Source organism: Argiope bruennichi, chromosome 1, assembly GCF_947563725.1.
Source record: "Argiope bruennichi chromosome 1, qqArgBrue1.1, whole genome shotgun sequence".
Taxonomy (NCBI): domain Eukaryota; kingdom Metazoa; phylum Arthropoda; class Arachnida; order Araneae; family Araneidae; genus Argiope; species Argiope bruennichi.
In genome coordinates this window covers 124,448,795-124,470,390 of record NC_079151.1, presented here as the reverse complement: position 1 = coordinate 124,470,390, position 21,596 = coordinate 124,448,795, and the positions used below count along the sequence as shown (strand labels likewise).

General features: G+C 29.4%; 1 protein-coding gene across 3 annotated transcripts in view; it reads right to left on the bottom strand.

The window, feature by feature from the left end:
* The window catches only part of LOC129987574 (cadherin-like and PC-esterase domain-containing protein 1), a 373,319-nt gene that overhangs the window by 240,445 nt on the left and 111,278 nt on the right, over positions 1-21,596 (bottom strand). For 2 of the 3 annotated variants that reach the window (XM_056095568.1, XM_056095666.1), the window contains one exon: positions 2,832-2,944. In XM_056095568.1, the coding sequence (XP_055951543.1) occupies positions 2,832-2,855 (24 nt within the window). In that variant the 5' untranslated portion in view covers positions 2,856-2,944. Of the gene's footprint in view, positions 1-2,831; positions 2,945-8,265; positions 8,448-21,596 lie in introns of those variants that run through there. The other variant, XM_056095622.1, reaches the window with a different exon arrangement.

The following is a 21,596-nucleotide window of genomic DNA, read 5'->3' as shown; positions in this document are numbered from 1 at the left end:
AACTGATATTGACAATATTATATTAATTGATATTGTCAATATTATATCAAAGGATTATATCAGTATTATGTGAACTTATTACGAGACAAGTTTCCTATTCCATTGTGGTTCATTAATTAATATTATTATGGATTAATCTCAGATAATATGGATGTATTAGTTATAATTAAAATGATATGGTTAAAGCCAAATGTACTAATGATACTTTCGTTTTAATACTTTTAAAACTATTAGTAAGATTTCCTTTTCTGTCAGTTATATATCAATCGATTTCGTCAATATTATGTCAAAGGATTACGATGCAAGTTTCCTATTTCACTTCGGTCTCTTGATTAATAACATTAAGTATTATTAATGGATATGGATACATTAATTATAATGAAAATAATATGGATGAGGTGCTACTTTAGTTTTAGCACTTTAAAAATGTTATTATAATTTCACTTTCTATCAATTATATATATCAATTGATTTCATCAATATTTTGTCAAAGGATTATGTTAATTAATTACGATGCAAGTTTATTTCCTATTCCACTTCAGTCCCTTGATTAATAGTATTATGGTTCAATCTCAGCGAATGTAGATACATAAATTATAATTAAAATAATATGGATGATGCCAAATGTATTAATGCTACTTCAGTTTTAACACTTTAAAGCTGTTAATATGATTTCCCTTTCTGTCAATTATATATCAATTGATTTAGTCAATATTACACCTAAATATTATATCAATATTATGCCAACTGACTTCGAGGCAAGTTCCCTATTCCAATTCAGTCCCTTGATTAATAGTATTATGGGTTAATTTCTGCAAATAGGGATGCGTTAATTATAATTAATGTAATATGATTGAAATCAAATGTATTAATTCTACATTAGTTACCCTTTTAATACTTTAAAATTATTAGTTGAATTCAAATTTCTAGAAAAGAGTTTTAAATATAAGCATATTTTACAGAAAAATAATGAGAAAAATTATTTATCTGCATTATAAATAATATTAAATAAATTACTTATAAAATATTATAAGTGAATAATTATTTAATTACTTATTTATAATGTTAAAAATTACTTTATTGCATCTCTAAACCAATGTGATGAGATATGCAATTGGCTGAATACAATAAAAAAACTTTAATATAAAATTGATAAACAAAATAAAGAAATTTTAAGAAAAACCTGAACATAGTATTTTAAAGAATACACAACACAATAATCAAAACCTTAACATAGAATAAATTGCTAATAATAAATTAAAAAGAAGTTTACGATGAATTTTTTCGTCTCAATTTTTCTTAAAACCATAGACACATGAAGATGAAATAATATCCTTATCTCATATAAAATCAGATTCGATCAAATAGGTTTCATAACTTTAAAAGAGCTAGAGATAGTTAATAATCAGACTTCTTTCATTAAATTTTGAATAAAAAGATATATAATTTATTATGCATAGATATGGCGTAAATGCGCTAAACGCATTAAGTTTAATTTTAGGATAAGAATAGATATTTCTTTTATAATCGAAACAGATAGAAAAAATGTTGATGTAAAGTTATAATTCTCTCAAATTTTTATGCTAAATGTTTAATGAAATATCATTTGTTTTAAGACAATTTTTTTTAGTTACAAATTCGTTTTTAGTATCTTAAGCTTTTTCATCACATTTTAAGTCATGTCACGTAGCATTTGTCAACTAAACATAATAACTCCTAAAATATTTTTTAAATTACGAGTCTGCTAGATATTTTCAGCAAGCAATTGGTTTAACGAGAACATTTAATTTCACTTCAGTTCCTTATGCCTCTATTTTTAAATATAATAATTTGATTAAAAAATAAAGCCATATTGTTTTAACAACCTTATAAACGTTCTGTTTGTTGTATGAATGCATCATTCTAATGAATTTAAATTCCAGATACCAAAGTGCTATTAAAATATAAATGTCTAGGCAAGCTGCCTTCGAACTGTACGTTGTACTTCTTTTGCACAAATAGACTAGTAATGCAGCTTTATTTTCTTATGTTTTATCTAAATTAAAAATATAATTAACATAATATTTTTCCTTAACTTTCAACAATTGGAAAATTTTGTGATTAAGTATTAGAAGAAGCAATGAAAACGATTAATTTTTTTTAAATCGTCATAATTCAAAAAAAAATATCGCAAGACAACTAATTGGTTTTATTAAAACGACACTTTTTTTTATTTCAAAATTTTGAAAAAAAAATTCTCGTGCAACAACAATTTAAAAAGTTAATGTAGAAAAACACGAATATTTTTGCATAAATATTAATTAATAAAAATTTAATAATAATAATAATAAATCTTCAAATTGCATGTTTTTATGTTTAAAAGTACATTTCTGTTAAAGTTGGAAGTTACTACATCAAACGATCTGATATATAATACAAAACAGACGCACATTCTCTTTTATTGTCAGTTAAAATAAAACAAATGCTTCGGGAAATTTCAAGTGCGAATTTCACTTAGCTACCTTTCATATTAAGAGAAATTTTTAAAATGTTAAAATATATTTTATAAACATTTGCGAGCAATGTTTATAAAATATATCGATAGTAAAATTAGGAAAATTAACGTACTACGATTACTACAACGCATTAATGTTGACTATTGCTACGTATATGTAAATATTAAGCATTAAAATGATTTTAAAACATAAAATTAAAAGTGATAAGAATTTAAAAAGGTTTAAACTGTATAAATTTAACTTCTTTCTTATATAAGGATTTTATTAAATGGCCTCATTATAAAATTAAAAACGTTTACTAATGACAGTTTAAAAAAAATAGCAATCTTTTCTTACCAAGCGTTGAGGTGCAGTTACCATGGAGCAGACGAGATTTTTGTCACAAAGGGGCGTCAGGCACCCCCATCAGTTCACAAACAAACTTTGGGAATCCTTGGAATTTCTTGAATCTGGAATAAAAGAATTTGAATTTCAGAATTTTTTTAGTAAGCACATGTATAACAGAAGTATTTAAAGAGAATTTAAAACTATAAATGAATTATGGAGTGGAATTTAATTTAAAATTATTTTATCCTAAATAAAGGGTTCTTTAGATTATTTTTCATTTAACATTTAATAGAAAGATAAAATAATAACGATTATTGAGTTTTGTAAGCGATTGTAAAATTCCATCTATGTTTAATTAAATGTGAATAAAAAGAACTATACCAAACATATACATACACATATATATTTATAATAAATTCAATTTATCTACGTTTTTAAATTATTTTCCATTAATTCTTAAATCATTATTATCAGCTGAAATCCAAAAAGATTTTTTAGTTGCGCTGCCATCTGACTTCTCAGAATATCTTAACTTCAACTATCCTAAACAACTTCTCAAACAACTCTTCAATTTTAGTTTCAGTTTCGAAATGAGAAATCTCCTTTCAGAGCTGTTAAAATGTCGCCAATTTCCCTTTTCGTTTGTTTTTTGCTTTGTTATTTCTGCCGACGAAGTTTCGTCACACTTTTTTTCCTAATGCCATAACTAACTCGAACTTCATTGACAATAATATCAGAAAATTATTTTAAAAATTAATTTGTGTCCTTCAAATTTCAATTAAACTGAGCTATAGCTTTTTATCATGATTGTAAAGCGTGTCCCAAAATTAACGCAAGATTTCAATTTGCCACCAATCGTGCAATAAAGTGTTTGCAAAAATATTAAAAAAAATTATTTAACAACCGATACTTTAAGGTTAGTAAAATTGGAGCGTTACAACAGAACGTCACACGATAGATGTGCTATTGCAGTATTTTTTCTTGAAATTGCTATATTTTTATTGAATCATAAAGTACACAAAATAGGACTATGTATGGAATGTTACATAGGGCAAATGGCCTCCATGGTTTTGCTGGCATTAAGGCATTCTTTTGTCGAACTTTTCCATGCCCTTTTTGCTTAAATATTGCTGGGGGCCGCGGTGGCCTGGTGGTAAGGTCTCGGCTTCGGAACTGGTGGGTTCCAGGTTCGTGACCCGATTCCACCGAAGAACCGTCGTGTAAGGGGGTCTGTTGCACGTTAAATCCGTTATGACCAAATGTCCTCCCGCTAGAGTGGTGTGGTGTGGAGAGGGGGGTGCCAGCTCAGGTGTCGTCCTCGTCATCTGACCGCGGTTCCAAATTTTGGGTCCGTCCCAAAATAGCCCTAGTGTTGCTTCAAACGGCACGTTAATATAATCAAACCAAACCTTAAATATTGCTGAATTTCGTTAATGCAGTGCCGAATTTCCTCTTTCAATGCACGCATGCTTATAGGTTTCTTGGCAAAGACCTTTGACTTCAAATAATCCCACGAAAAGAGAAAAGATGGTGTTAAATCGCACAATCTAGGGGGCCAATTCCTAAATTTTCGAACTGTGACCGCCAGACTCATTATTTTTGAAATATTGTTCAACAAGGAAAACACGTGGTTCTATCGTGTAACACTCCATTTTTAATAATTCTAAATTATCAGCTGTCAAATGACTTTTTAATAGGGTTGCCCACACTTTACTGCACTTATGGTGTCAAATTCAAATCTTGTGTTAATTTTGAAACACTCGTTATCCTTTTTCAGTATTCTACATTGCAACACTGTGAATTATTTATGACACTATACATGCTTGCATGCTCGATTAAACTTTACAATGCGTTGTGTAACCATTTGGTTACACGTTTTTATTTCCATTTATAAGCTTCACATGAATGTTCCAAAGAACAATAATGAATGTTCGGAAATCCTTTTTTAAATGTTTTTTGATAAACATTTGTAGAAAAAACCGATATATGGCAATACTCGTATTGGAAATTTGGAAAAATACCAAAATAGCTGTTGTATGGATAGTTCTGCAATTAAAAATACTATCAAAAATATTTTTTGCATTGCAAGAAATACATTGGTAAAAAGGGACTTCTATTTTTATTGCAGAATTGTCATAATGTGATTTGTGCCATTGGGATATGTTTAATTCATAATGTAATCATTTCGCACATTCAATTTTATGTTTAATTCATATTGTAGTCATTTCGCACATTCAATTAAAAAAAGATTCACGGGAAAAAATCATTAAAATTTTTAATAAATTTTCCTAAATTCTATTTAGCTATTCAAAATACATATATTATAAAAAAATTTAAAGTCAGGCATTTAGGGTTAAATTAATATCGTATACGATATTATTGATAAAAATTTTATCCCCTTCTAGCTTATTGTTTCATTTATAGTGAGAGCATATAAATAATTTAAATTATTTACTAGCAAAACTATTAATATTTTGTTGGCAGATTTTCTTTTCTATAACGAAGATAAAATCCTTTTAAAAAAGTGGTAATTTTAATATAAATTTAACTGGAAATGAAAAGTGCATTCTACTTAACTTTTTGGGATATATATATCTTAAGATGAATTTTAATTAAATCTGCACTGTACAATGAAATGTTTTTATCTTTATATAAAGAAGAAAGCAACAGAATTCGTATCTGTAACAAATCAAATTTGAAAAATCGTTTGCAGTTTACCAAACATTCTTAACCTTGTAGCGTATAATTTTCACGATGTTTCCAAAATTAATGCGGCTGTATGTAAGAAGTATTAATCTTTATACAAATAAGATAACGATTTTGGAGAAAAATATTACAAGAAACATTTCCAATTATTAAAATTGTTCTTAACTATAAAAGAGTTGCTAAATTACATGCAATATTTTGTTGAACATAATGCTTGTATAACTAAAAAAAGTTCAGTTTAATTTCCTCGCAGGCTTAAAGAAGAAAAAGATTTTCTATTATCAAAATGGTTTCTCTCTCGCTGTATTTATAACTATATTAGAATATGTTTCCATCTTTAAACAATAAATATTTCAGATTAGTCCCATGAATGTATTTAAAAGGGAGTATAAAAAAACATTTTCCTCTTAGAACTAATTATTTTACAGCATAAAGATAATTTTCAAAAAAAAAAAAAATTACAACATTGGATTTTAGAGAAGAAACAGAGTTGATATTATACAAGTATCTATTTTTATCAACAGCTACCTATGTATCATTATTAGTTACACATTCTTATAATGATGCTTTTTTCCCCAAATCAACAATGAATTTTAATGAAAGAATATAGCCCACGATATACTAAAGAAATGAAAAAAAATATTTTATACAAGTTAAAATAAAAAAATAATTTTAAATCGAGAATCTGCATACACTACTGGAAATGAATGGCGATTAATAAAATCCTAAAAAAAATATATTTTAATTATTTTTGAGCAAATGCAAAATAAAGTAAATGTTATGTAGCTCTTTGAGGGATGTAGAAAACCCGAAAAGGTATTCCATTCATAATATTGAATCATCTTCAAATTAGTATAAAATTATAATTATATTAAGGATTCAAATATGGCAGCTGTAGAACAAAATTTTAATAATAAAATTCACTTTTTATGGATGAGAAACATTACTCTAAAAAAAGAAGTCTGAAGATGAAAAGCAAAACTTGTAATTCTGCAAATGGTCATTTAAAATATTCATTTTCGGCTCAAATTCTTTTTTCATAAAACATGGCAAAAATAATTTGATTAAAACCTTTTTAGAACATTGTTTTATTACGATATTAAAACAATTTTTAAAATTTTAATTATTTTCTATTTTTAGTCTTTAATTTTAAAATTATAAATATTATGAAATTAATTATTTTTCAGATACACACTCACTATTGTCAGTTACATGGTATCAAAATTTAATAGAAAATCAAATTACAGCGTTTAACTGATAATTCTGCTTTAAAAATATTGAAATAGAGCATAGATAACCAGGTAACACATATTTTCAAAATTTAAAAACATTCGCACATCAAAAAATGAGTGAAATAATAAATATAAAATTGTATCTTTCCAAACTTAAAGAAAGTGAAGTCAAATGAATGGACATAAAAATTCTAATTCTTCACTTTCCTAAAATTAACCACAGTTAGATTTCTCGATATCAAAAGTTCATAAAGAAATAATCAATATATAAAAACATCGATTTACCGAAATAAAATGTTATATCTTTATTATCACTTACTAACTAAAAGCATTCCTCTTGAATGCTTTTCAATTCCTACTATTAATTTACACTCTCCCTATATATATTTATATATCTTGTTCAAATTTTCAATCGTTAATAAAATACTTTTTATTCATCCACTCAAGTCCAAATACATTTTTTAAAATTTATAGTGGATGACACTTGATGTTAATACAGTTTTTTCAAATATTAATTCATTAATTATTAAATTTAATTCATTTTTAATACTCTAAATAGAGTTTTAGCAGTTTGTAATGAAAAATTGAAATCAACAGGCAGTAGCTCAATCGGTAAAATGCAAGGATTTCAGTATTTTTCACATGAAGGTGAAGAATGCGAGTTCAATTCTTTTGAAAGTAGGAATTGACTTATTTCTTTTTTATATTACTTGTTTTGAATTAGAAAATGAATATCTCATTCGCCTATAAAAATTTCTCGAATTATTATTTACTTTAATAATTACTTATACCAACATAATAAACTATTTTTGCTGATGAAAAATAAAACGTGTGATATATATACATAACCGTCATACAAAAATTCTATAAGTGGGGACTATAGTATTTTTTTAATAAAGAATAACTAATTTCGGATGTTTTTTTTGAGTAAGAAGATACAATTATAGTTTACAATTATGAACTTATAATTTGCAAGATAGTGATTGATCAAGATTTCAAAAAAGCGCCCAATTAATAATTATCAATAAAAGATTATAGTCCTCCAATAAAAATACCCACATTAATTTCTATTTTGAAATATATGAGAATTAAATTTACATGTATAGTATACAGTTTAAAAAAATATTAATAAACAGAATAAATAATTTGGCAGTCAACTATATTTCTAATATTTGATAATAAAGGTTAAATAGCACATGTTAGAAAACAAACAATTGGGTTCGAGTAAGTCAAAAGTTTTGAATATCTTAATTTGTACAACAACAGCTGTATCTATGAAATAGACAATATTGAAAATAATATAAAATTGAAATAGAAGGTAACAAATCTAATGAATTAAATGAAATCGCTGTTATTTGTAAAAGTTAAAATTCAAAACTAACGTGTTCCATATTTTTGACAATATACTTCTCGAAATTCTCAAATCTCCACATCAAATAAATGATTTTTTACAAACAAAAGAGGTGGATAACTCTGTACAGTAAAGCAAAATTATGAAATCGTACCTGAGCTTACATCCAGTTATTTAACATCCATTCATTCATTTCCCCTAGCATTTACAAATTCAAAATGTATGGCGCCTATAAACCACATTTGTAACATCGTCTGAAGAAATTATAAAAACGCTTTAAACAGCTAAAAACAGACACTAAATCTTTTGATTCGACGGAAAAAGCCAGTTCCATTTCACGCGTTCCCTCTCTTCAGAAGGCAGCTGTTACCTTTGTGTTGTTATGATTCCGTAAGCTGTTATTTTATTTTTCTTTCTTTTTTCAGCAGTGTTATCATAAAACATGCTGTGTACTAAGATAGTAAAATCCCTTTTAACGTAATAAAAGTAGAATAAAATTACAAAGATAGGGAAAAAGGTAGACCAATGACGACGAAAATTACGTTCACTGTTTTTTTTATATATATATATGTATATATATATATACACACTTACGGCTGATATCTTTTTTCAATAAAACTCCGAAAAGAATTATCAGTCTCTAAGGAGCAAAGACAAAGATAATCACCAAGGAGATGTTTATTTATTGTTATTCCTTTATAGCGCAGCGGCGTGTAAGGGACTCGAAGGCAACGGTCGGCAGTGTTGATATATTTGCATATCCTGCATGTTTATGTATGTTAACAAACAATTCAACAAAAAAAAAAGCAAGTAGTCAAACATATTAAATGATAATCACGAATGTTTTCTTACAGTTCGTGATAATAAATTCTATTACAAGCAAGGAAGATTTCATTTTGATTTAAAAAATCATGACATAAAATGTTTTAATTTCCGTAGTAGACTTTGTGGAAAAACTTCGAAATTAGTTACATGATTCATACATAACAATTTCGTATATAAAGAGAAAATATTGTATTAGCCATTTCTACTACTAATAAAGGAGGAAATATAAGCGTTTGCCCTTTTACAGGCCAGGCCATTAGACCTAAAGCAGCCAAACTTAGCATAAAGCTGCCAAAGGTAAAAATGTGCATTTCGGATAAATGTGAAAAAAAAAAATAGAATTTTAATGAATTAAATATTAAGCGAGATTTTGGCGGTTTTTCGTGATAAATTTTTGAAAGCATTTCGCCATAAAAACTGTTTTTACACCATTTCTACCCAAGTTTTAAAAACTATATTTTCAATGATTTTAATTAAGTTGCTTCAAAATTTATTGAATTAATTGAATTTTAATCAGATTTAATTAACTTTAAAAGAGAGGTTTAGGTACATTTTACAACAATATTTTTAATATTGTGAAAAAAAAATCAAATTCCTTTTCATTGTTGGCACTAATATTTTTTTTTTATCTTTGATTTTCTTATCAATTGATGTCGCTCAAGGTAAGAAAATTTGGTTTATTTTTTCCATACTGAATAAATTTATATTTAAAGCATGCTTTTAATAAAGTTTTTGGATATTGTGGTAGTTACAACTAACATTTAACTTTAGAAATAAATACTGATAAATTTACTATATTACTTATTAATTACTAATTAAAACTGATTACTGATAAATTACTCATTAAAAATAATTACGCATATTTAAACACTATTATACCCGCCTCTTTTAATCGGATGCTTTGTTTTCTTGTTGATGAAAGAACGGTTTTTTTAAACTGAATCAGAGGATTTTTTCGTTGAATTTCCTTTTAATATATTACTTTAATCATGAAATATATTCTGTAGTACATTCAAATCTAATGCTTAATGATGTTTTTTTCTGTACTTATACATCCTGCGAACGTGCTTTGACTCAGTAAGTGTGTCATAGTATTAGTTCAAATTGAATTATTTCCCTTTGAAAAATAAACAAATTTTTAGTAAAAAATTAGATAGGCGCATAGCACAAGGAAAATTACTATATATATTTTCTTAAATAGTACAAGTTACATGAATGTTAAAATTTGAAATTTAAAAATAATTCCAAGAACCTACTAGTTGCTAAAGGTATTTAGAAATAAGAAAGAAATGGAGTAGAGATTTTTATGAATTTCGACTATTCAGACTTTTTACTTGTAACCAAATAAACCAATTTTTAAAGTGTTATTTCTGTCTTTATATAATCATGTAATCATGAAAACTCAAAAAGCGATACGCTATATGAAAGAAATATGGTTTAATTAAAATTATATATACACATCAAGCAACATAAGTTATTTCGAGGCGGAATTCGGAATTTTGCATCATGATAAGATGCTGAGAGCAAATGAACTAGAACTCGTCTCTCTAAATTTCCGCGCGATATCACTAGAAGGTCATTCGATTTCGACGAATTTAACGTGTATCTGATGCAGTTAAGTGGTAATTCTTCTTTTAAATGCAGTTTCGAATTTGAAAGCTTCCGATCTGTAAGACAATACTTTACCACTAGACGAATAATAGATGAATTTGTTCCAACTTACGACACGCATAACTCTGAGAGCACTGCAGAGTAAAGTGGTAATGGTAGAAAACCGAAACCTAATTAATGAAGACGAAAACCAACGGAAGTGATCCCAACCAACTCAACTTTCTCGCGTACTCTCTAAAAATGTTCTTGTGCTTTTGTTTGTTTGTTTAGTTATGTTAACGTCCCGCTGTAAATCAACACTAGGGCTATTTAGGGACCGACCTCATAATTTTGAACCGCGGTCAGATGACGAGGACGACACCTGAGCTGGCACCCCCCTCTCCACACCACACTACACCAGCGGGAGGACGTTTGTGCAACTTAGCGTGCAACAAACCCCCTTACACGATGGTTCTTCGGTGGAATCGGGTCTCGAACCTGAAACCTAACACCTCACGAGTCAAGACATTACCACCAGGCCATCGCGGCCCTAATGTGCTTGTGCTTGTGCATGTGATTGGGGAACAATATTTATGAAAGATCCTATTAGTATGTGATCTTTGGCGAATTAGCTTGGAGAATGATAGCTAGAATGAGATTATTGCACATGTACCAGAACACAGAATGCGTATTTTGGACTTAAGAAATTTCGGATTACGAATAATTTCGAAAGAGCCTATTAGAAAGTGATTTTCGGCAATTAATCATAAAGATGCAGAAAACTGAACATGCATTATAGGCACCATTTTTCCAAACGATTTAAAACTAAAATTGGACGAAGAACTGCAATTTCAATCAGAAAATGATACCTCTAATTTGATATTTTTAAGTCACTGCGTTTATCAGTTATCGAGTATACAAGGTTGCGAAAATACAGACCGACAGAATTCCAAATTTGATTCTAATTTATACTTTAGATATTAAATTTGTGTAAATTTCATCAATTCTTTGTTTTGCACAATTCCATTTTCCATTCTTTGTTGGACAATCAGACAGAAACTTTCTCTGAATGGATTTTGTTCAAAATTTGAGAAAAATCTACAAATGTGATATAAAGACAATATACCAAATTTAATCAATCTAGCTCAAAGCGTTTTGGGTTACCGCGTTCAAAAACATACATAGTTCCAAAAATGCATTTTGCGGATTCAGGGTGATTTGAAACGTAGAGATTTGTCGAAATCTCGAGATGGAATTTTTCAACGATCATAATATTTTCTCAACGTATATGCTTCGTATATTAAAACGTAAATAGATCTATGAAATTTCACTTTTACAAATGCGTATGAAAAGGGAAAGTGTCGCAAGTTCACAAACCTGTAAGATATCAAATAAGATTTCCAAGAATTCAGTGTTAAGGTAATCGAATATTTAATAAGCGTAACAAACACCGAATTCGTCTAGCTCATTTGTTGATAATAAATATTGTGAGGAAATTCCGGACATGAGATTACAGCCGTCTCCGTTTAAAACTGATATTTTAAAATTCAGCCATGAAATAAACTCAGATATCGTATTGAAGATATTTTCTGTTTTAAAATTTCATTATCACACTGAATAATTATTTCTAAGTAATAATGTTTCGATGCCGTTTTCATTTGTTTTGGCATTGAACTATTATCATAACCAAACATATCATAAATACCTCTTGATTATTTTCAATTTTTTTTCGAATACTGTCTATTATCCCCCCCCCCTCCCTCCAACCTCCAGTATAAAATTCAAACTTGAGCCATATCCTGAATGTCACGCTTTCAGAATTTTCTTCTTAGTATAGTAAAGAAAACCGGTAGTTGTATATAAAATCTATGGAATTTGCAAACAATAGTTAAGAAATATTGATCTTTCGCGTGAATCTAGCATCACGCAGACAGAAAATCGAATTATATTTTCGTTTTTTTTTTTTTTTTTTTTCTGACCAACTGAAATTAAAATCTGACATAGAATTACAGATATAGTCACAAGATTAGATACCAAATTTCATTGATTTACGTCATTATGTTCATATGTATGCGAAAATATAGTTGGATAGATGGTCAATCATTTGAAATATTTGGTTCAAAATATGATTAGAATCTACATCTTAGAATGCTAAATCTGTGAATCAAATTTCATTTACCTAAGTTGTTAAGTTTTTGAATCATGCGTTTACTTACATGCAAAAATATAGACTAACAAAGGGTTAACCCTTTCCTCATTAGATTCAAAATTTAAAATGCATCGAAATTTTAGTTGAAGAACCAAAGAACGAAATTTTACCTATCTCCTTACGTTTTGAAATTATTGTGTTAACCTTCTGCTAGGGCAGTCGGACAGACCGATTTCACCAGAAAGGATACCGTTCAAAATTTGCTGGAAATCAACAAATTTGTTATAATGTTTATATAACATATTTCATCCTTCAAAGTGCTTTTCATCTATAGAGATATATAAAAGGTAAACATAACTCCAAGAAATGTGTTTTTCGGAATAAGGAAGATCTGAAATCTGAAGAATTGTTACAATCTGGAGTTCGAATTTTCTGATGATTGCAATAATTCTTCAATACGATTGCAATTGCTCTTTGTAACTTAGTAAAGGAGAAAGTAAAAAAATGAAAAATCTAAATTCAAATGCTGCAAACACTATTAAGCTCATTCAAGTCGTATAACTCTTAAATCAATCTAATTCTTAACGTTATTCATAAAAATTACTTTGGAAAAAAGGCTGTTTGCGAGAGTTTAGTTTAGTTATATTAACGTCCCGTTTGAAGCAACACTAGGGCTATTTTGGGACGGACCTCGTCATTTTGAACCGCGGTCAGATGACGAGGACGACACCAGAGCTGGCATCCCCTCTCCACACCACATCAAACCAGCGGGAAGATGTTTGACCCGGATAGATTTAACGTGAAACAGACCCCCTTACACGACGGTTCTTCGGTGGAATCGGGTTTCGAACCTGCAACCCTCCGGTTCCGAAGCCAAGACCTTACCACAAGGCCACCGCGGCTTGTTGTTTGTGAGAGATATGACAGTTTAGTTTAATTATATTAATATTTTTTTTGGAACAACAAAAGGGATATTTTAAGATGGACCCGCAATTTTGAATCAAGGACAGATAACAAGTAAACATCCGAGTTTTATCTGATGCTAGATCTAATGTGCACCATACTCATATATATGAAAGGTCTGTAGTGAAATAGGATTTTAAACCTGAAACACTCTGAATTTGAAGCCCAGATCTTATCACTAGACTCATTATATATATATATATATATATATATATATATATATATATATATATATATATATATATATATATATATATATATATATATATATATATGAAAGATATTTAATGGAATCATATTTCAAACCTAAAGCACTCTGAATCCGAAGTCAGGATCTTATCGCTAGTATAACTAAAGGCTCAATAAGCTTTTATGCCAAAATCGTAGATATTTGCTACATTTTGAGTTTAATACTTCAGTGGTTAGATGGCCTGTCTCTTTATCTCAGTCTTTATGCACGTTCGTATGTATGTTTCCAAAATTGCCTCTATGTAACTGAAATTTAACATACAACTTTCGTATTTGTTTGAAATTTTGTACCCAATCGCTCAAATAAACGAAGTAAAAAAAATAGGGGGGGGGTGCTTCTTTATAGGACCTCAAAATGTTCATAGATGTCCAAAAGATTGTTTCGTTTTTGAGCCACTTCATAGGATTTCATAGAACTTTCATAGATGTCTGAAAGATTGCGTTTTGGACCTCTTTCATAGTATCTCATAGAATTTTCATAGGAACTAAAAAGAGGTCTCCCATTTGAACTTCTTTCTAGTTAAATATAAAATGAAATATAATGTTCAGGTACAAGAGAGGGTCAATATGGTAATTAAATATATAAGTATTGAAAATGTACAATATGACAGTTCCCATCGTGTCTGAATATCTAATTTTTAAACTCTACATTGTATAAATTGAAAAAGTAACGCTGCGTTCATATTTTTTATTTGCAAACGATCCCTTAAGATCTCACCCGAGATTGCGAATTTGAGTAAAATCTGCCTGAAATAGAGATTTTCAACGTTTCATAAGCCGATAAATTTTAATTGCAGAAGAATAGAATTTTTTTTAACGTAACAATATCAAAGGTATTTTACTAAATAAGGTTGATAGCACAGAGGGATTGTACAAAAGTTAGATTTCGTAGCCTTTTCAGAAATATATTTAAGGACTCAAACAACATAAAATATAATTCTTCCCATCATTTAAGGTAGGTGATTGATTTAAGGTAATTGACTTTTTGTGAAATTATGAAATGTTTTGTTTACTATTATTAATGTTTGAACAGGTTTCTGTATAAAATTGTTAGAATTTTGTTTCCACGTCAGTTTTTTGGGAAGTTGTATCGAATTTTATATTTTCATTTACCAATTTACTAATTTTAATGCCATTTTACTTCTTTAAAGGCTATTTTCTCAAATTCTTACCTTTGATAGAATTTTCATACAAAAATCTCGTAAATTAAAATCTAATTCCTTTTTGTTCAAATTTAATATAATAATTTCACAATATGTTCTACAGTTCCTGAATTAAAGAATAAGTAAACTATTCATTTAGAAAAATTTTTTAGTTGTTTTAGTGCTTCGAAATATGAAAAAAGAATTGAAAATTTCGTGCTTTTTATTAGTCGAAATCCAATTTTTAAATAATAGATAGAAATACGGCATATATTTTAGTTCAAGAACTAATATATTTTTTAAACTATATGCAAAATTTTAAGTTAAAATTTTGCTTTTTTTCAAATTAAAAAAAAAAAAAACTTTTGATACTTATCTAGTATATTTTGGTTTCATAAATGTTTTCACAATTTTTTATGCAAATATTCCAAAATACAATAGACTCCCTAATGTGGCGGCGGCAGACCGGATAACAAAAAAGCCCGATAGGCCAGAATTCTATGAGAGTTCCATATTTCTTTGTCCACCAATACCAGAAGGCAAAGTTATTATACCAAAACTCACTGTTATAATACATATTTTCTCACTTCTTATTGAATACTAAATCTTTCATTTATCTCAAGCAACGGTAAATGTGAAACCTAACCGCGGAAGAAGTTGCGACCGGTAACGTGCCAAAATAGAAGACTCTATCCTGGTAGTTTATATATGTTAAGAATTTATTAAAGAAATTATAGATATAATTTATTAGAGAATTACATTATATATGTTCAAGAATTTATTAGAGAAAAAGTAAGTCAAAGGATATAAATTTTTCATATTTAAACATAAATTCTGTAATGTCTAATTTAAATGCAGGAAACAGAAACAAAAAATTAACGCAAATCGTTCACTGTGATACATTTAAAAAAACATTAAGTATACCCCAAGAGCAATTTACGAATACTGGACGTATTGTGCAGTTATAATCAGGAGCAGCGGCAAAGATTGAGGTCCATTGTACACTGACGAAACAATGAACAACGATCAGAACGCTGCTCTTTTCCTGTCACAACTCATATTTTGCACACGACGCATACGAGGAAAGCAGCAAACGGCCGCTTCCAATGCCTTGGTAATGTTGCCAATGCAACGCACTGCCTTCATTTAATTACGATGAAAAGAAACTAGGTCGGATAGTAAGGAAGCCGGATAGTTGAGAACCAGATAATCGGGAGTGTATTGTATAACTATTTCCGGAAGTTTTTCAAAAAAAAAATCATCCAGAAATTAGTCTTATACCTTAAAATATTTTTACAACTGCAATTATATGTATATCTTCAATTGTTTAAAAATTATCTATTGGGTGATAAGAGTGGACACCTTGCATAATCCTGAATAAAAGAAAGAAAAAAAAGATAAATTTAATAAGAATTTTCAAAATTCTTCTAGACTCTCAACCATAACCTTTAAGAAGAATTACCCTTTTTACTCAGTTTGGTGATGATTTATGCGTGCCTTTCCATACAGCTAATATATGACAAAAAATTCCTGCACGAAAGGGCAATAAAAAAAAAACTGGCACAGAGATGAAATGCTCCCCTCCCTCTTTTATCTGCCGCCAAAGAATACTTTCCAGAACGGGAGCCGATCGCGCGAACTCTTTAGAACACTTGATTGGATTCAGAAAAATCTTTTAATTAAGAATTCAGTGCATACTCATTAACTATTGTGGGCGAAGCGGCGCTTTTACGAACCAGAAAAGTAATTAGATGTAGCAAACAATAAAACTCCGACGGCACAGAAGTGAATTCCAAAGATTTTTCGAGCCTTCTACTTTTATTCTTATTTTTCCATCCACGCGATCTTTGGGGTTTTCGACGATTTTTCTTAGCACGTTCCTTTTCCTCAACTTTTCTTTTTTTTTTCTTCGTTTCTTTTCTTTTTTCTCCATGTCTTGCACATTACATAAAACTCATTCCAAAATTTTTTGAGCTATGAATTAATCAGGGCCTTTGTTGGGAACCGACGGAGATAATAATAATAAATAAAAAAAAATGGAAAAGGGGCTTTTGTTTTTAATGGAGTAGATGGAAGCGTGTGTGTGCTAAATGTTAATAATGAATCAACTGGATTCATGCGATAGCGAGCAGCAAAATTTACATCTGAAAAGGAGCTAAAATAAAGAACAACGAAAAAAAAAATAAAGGAAGTTTCGTACAATTAATTGAGATTTTTTTTTAATTCATAAAAGTATTAAAAATTTTAATGTTAGTAGATATTTTTTAATGCAATACCTATCAAACTACAAATTTCACTGGCTATAGAAGAAATAAAAGCTTAAGAAAGGTTCCACAGCAAGGTGGTCGATTAAATGATTCATCGGGAATTTAATTGCCAAAAGTTCTGTTTGGTCATGCTGGGGCAATAAAAGGATTTTTTTTTTTAGTTTAGTTACATTAACTTCCCGTTTTAAAGCAACACTAGGGCTATTTTGAGATGGACCTCATAATTTTGAATCACAGTCAGATGACGAGGACGACACCGGAGCTGATAACGCACCACACCAGCGGAAGGATGCTTGGCCCCAGTATCCATGTATCAGACCCGTTTTCACGACGTTTCTTCGGTTGAATCGGGTCTCTAATCTGAGAACCTCCGGACCCGAAGGCGAGACCTTACCAACAGACTACCGCGGCACACAGAAGAAATGGAAGCTTGCAGCCGAGTTTCTGCTGTAAGATGGTTGGTTAAATGATTTGGTAAGATTTAGTTGTCAAAAGTCCTGTTTGATTATGCTGAGACAATAAAAAGAAGTAAATTCCTTTAAAAATTATATGTTCCTTTAGTTACATTACAATAGTACCAAATAAACAATAGGTAAAAGAAAAAAGAATTTTGTATACTTGGAGGTAAAAATTAATTCTAAAGATATCAGTAATAATTCATTATTTTTAAAATTATAAAATCTATTCTATATTAAATGCAAAAAATCAAATTGATTTCCTCGTTTTTTTGACTTGATACCATGTTAGCATTTCGACTTCATAGGACGTCCAGGGAAAAATTTTAAACTAAATGCATCGCACATATGAAGGATCTCAGGAATTTTGAGGGCTTCACTAGTAGAGACTCGGTTTGAAGATATAAAGTAGTTGATTCAAGATTTGCAAAAAGTCCAAATGTAATTATGTAGGCTATACTAGGTAGTAGTTATGAAAGAAAAATCCATTGGGGTCAAACATCAACACACTGTATTGGGAGAAAGCTCGAACCGGAGTACTAACTCAGGCATCTTTTTTATCTTATGTTTCCAAATAATCTCACTTATTACTCCTTTATAGCATATTCATGTCTCGGCTGCATCAGTGTTCTAAAAATACGTTTCAGCTTGTAGCGAGGATGCTTTAAATTTGAAGAATCTAGTGGATATTCAACCACTAGTCTTGCTAACAGAGACGAGCCCAGAAAATCGAATGGTCAAGATCTAACTCCATCAAACTTTCAATGTAAATTTATTTAGTTAACCCGAAATCTTTTACCCAAACATCCATATTGTTTAAGCGAGGAAGTTTGGAGGACAAATTCGCCTTAGATGTCATTCTCCATACGACTTTAAATATATTCTAAACGAGATTTTAATATGACAAATAGGATTGTGGTCGCCAAGAATTATATTTCGAATATCAACTATATTGAAGGCCAGAGATATATAAATCAACTATATGTCCTAATTTCGTCAGAAATATGAAGTTCTTCCACTTTTAGACTTGATAATATTTTACTTAAGTGGTAAGAAAGTTAACAGATTCCCGCATTTTCTCTTTCCATTTAAAGTTATGAAAATTTTTTGGGATTATTTTATCTATTAGTTTGATTACAATAATTCATGAAATCTAATATTGAAATGTGTAATTTACATGACTCATTTAATATGTTTCACGTGATTTTATGAAGGTGAGTTTTCTCCCAGTTTTAGTAAAGACTAGAGTAGTAAAAAAAAACTAAATTTTACCGATAGCCATTGTTGTAAAATTATATCCATCAGTTCATTTCATTATTACTACAATATTAGAATTAGCACGTTTTCCCCAATGCTAGGTGAAGATACAGTGTGTCATTTAGAAATATATTGGTGAATTTTGAAGGAATTATTTTCAGAATAGAATCATATATATTATAAAGTAACTGTTATGTATAATGTGACAGAAACATATCACATATATACCTCAAAATAAGTGATTCAAAGTGATTCATTTCTTTGTATGAGATATTATATATATATATATATATATATATATATATATATATATATTAATAGTGCATGGCCGAACAGAAGAAACTTTTGACATTTTATTTCCTCCCGGGTAGCATAAGTTGTACAGAGAAAAAGCAGTAAGAAATACGTCAGTCAACATCGCGACACAAGAGGAAAAGAGACAGAAATTTTTCCCTTCAGTGATTTTACAATGAGGTTTTGATAAGGATTTCTTTGACACAAATCGATTTAGGGAAGAGAATCTTAGGGCTTTCTTTAAAAGAATATTATATGCATTGGGGATTTTTGTCCATTCACTTGGAGCATGAGAAAATGCTAAAATTAACAGTTTTAAAGAGTGCGTGTAGAATATATTAAATAAAAAAAAATGGGATTTGATCAAGAAGCAAGAGAACATTTCAGAATGAAGTTAATAGGTGTTAAATTAAGAAAAAAATTAGGAAATTAACTAAGATTTAATTTAGATTTATCTTTACATATATACATTAGCATCATTTGGATTTCTGGTTTTCAAATCATGGGGATTTTGTGAAGAATTTAAGCACCATAACAAGTGGGTGGGTGGTGTATAAACATCTGAATGCTTCATCAAGACTTCGTTTCAGGGTGACGTAAGAATATAAATTCTAAACGAACATTTGATGTCTTTCAAAAGATATCTATGGATGAATAAAGTTTCAGTGGCATCATTGCTGTTTAGGAAGTTGTAGAACATTAAAAAAAAATCCAATTTCGCCATCATTAAAAGTGAACCGAATTTCATTTTCTTAATCCTGTGCCTCATTTACTTCCCATACGAAAGTGATAAGAAAACATAAAAGTTTTTTAAAAAAAAGAATAAGAATAATAGGAACCAACCCGGAAACGAAATCAAAGGTCATGACGTCACACCCATTCATAGGCAGTGTTCTTCACATGTTCCAAAATGAAACAACTCTTTCTCTCTGAGTTTGACCTTAAGTCTGCGAACTGCTCGCTCTGTCCCTTCCGCTAATGTAGTCTGCTTGTAACCAGAGACTTCAGAGTAATCCTTTTAGCTCCCAACTGATGGAAAAGAAGAGAGAAAAAGATGTCTGTCTTTGATGGGAATGCAAAGAGGGTGTCCGGTTACAGTTTGCAGAGAATATAAACAGTGGAAACACATGTTGGAGTCTTTAGAGTGGTCTGCTGTCTTAATCTGCCATGTGTGCTTCTATCGGACAGAGATGAAAATTGTATTTTTTGGTCGTTTGTGCATTAAGTTGTCTGTCTTTGAGAAAAATTGAACGACTTGGAATAAGAGGTCGTTGAAAGATTGAGATATCTGTCCGGGAAATGGGGAGATTTGAGCTTCTAATGTTGACAATGCTTTTGAGTGCAGTTAATCTCACACAAATTGAAAAGGGCAATAAAATGGTGAAATGGATCCAGTAAGCAGCGGTTTTTGCTTTTAAAGTCTTTTGATAACTTCTCAGCAGTTAAATTTATTAGATAAATCCCGACTGCGCAATTAAAATTGACTCTTTTATTTACAACCATTTATATAAAAAAAATTTTCTAATTTTTTTTGTTATGTAATTCTACGATTTTCTTAGATTAAACGATATTTCGAACATATTTGTCTTAAAAGTTTTTCTTTCAAAGTTTTAATGTTATTTATTTCAAATTAATGTTCTTTCCTATTATTAAGCGTTAAGTATTTCTAAATACATTGTAAGCCACTTACTTAATCATGTATATTTAAGTTGTCAAAGAGAAAATATTAAGCCAAAAACTATCAGGAAGTGAAAGCTTAACTAGTCTTTGGTGAATAACTGGGAGAAGTCCGACTCTTTTTTTATCGAAAATTTGGTGATAAAAATAAAGTTTTGAAGTTTTTATATTAGATAGATATCTCAGATCTTAAAGCGATTTTTTAAATTTGTTTCTGACATTCCTGCCCAAAACGGATTACCAAATAGGCAAAATCGGCAATTTTCTAGAGGTCCTACGTTTTTTTTTTTATTTTCCAATGTCTGAAATGGTTTCCTTTATTTTTGAGATGGTAATTCAATTTGGACAAGCATTTGACTACTAAAGATTATGAACTAAAAGTTATTCAGATTAAAGTTAAGAACCTTTTAAATTTCTGAATCTAATTCTCTTTATATATCTTTTTAATTTGCTTACGGACTAGTGAGACGCAATCGTTTTCGAAGTTGACTGATTGACTCCCAAGACAACAGCTCTGGCAAAATTTGCATTAGAGTATTTCAATTCCGTTGAAAAAATACTTCGATATTTTTACCATTTTGTACCAAACTAGCACTACCAGCATAACGTTGCAGTGG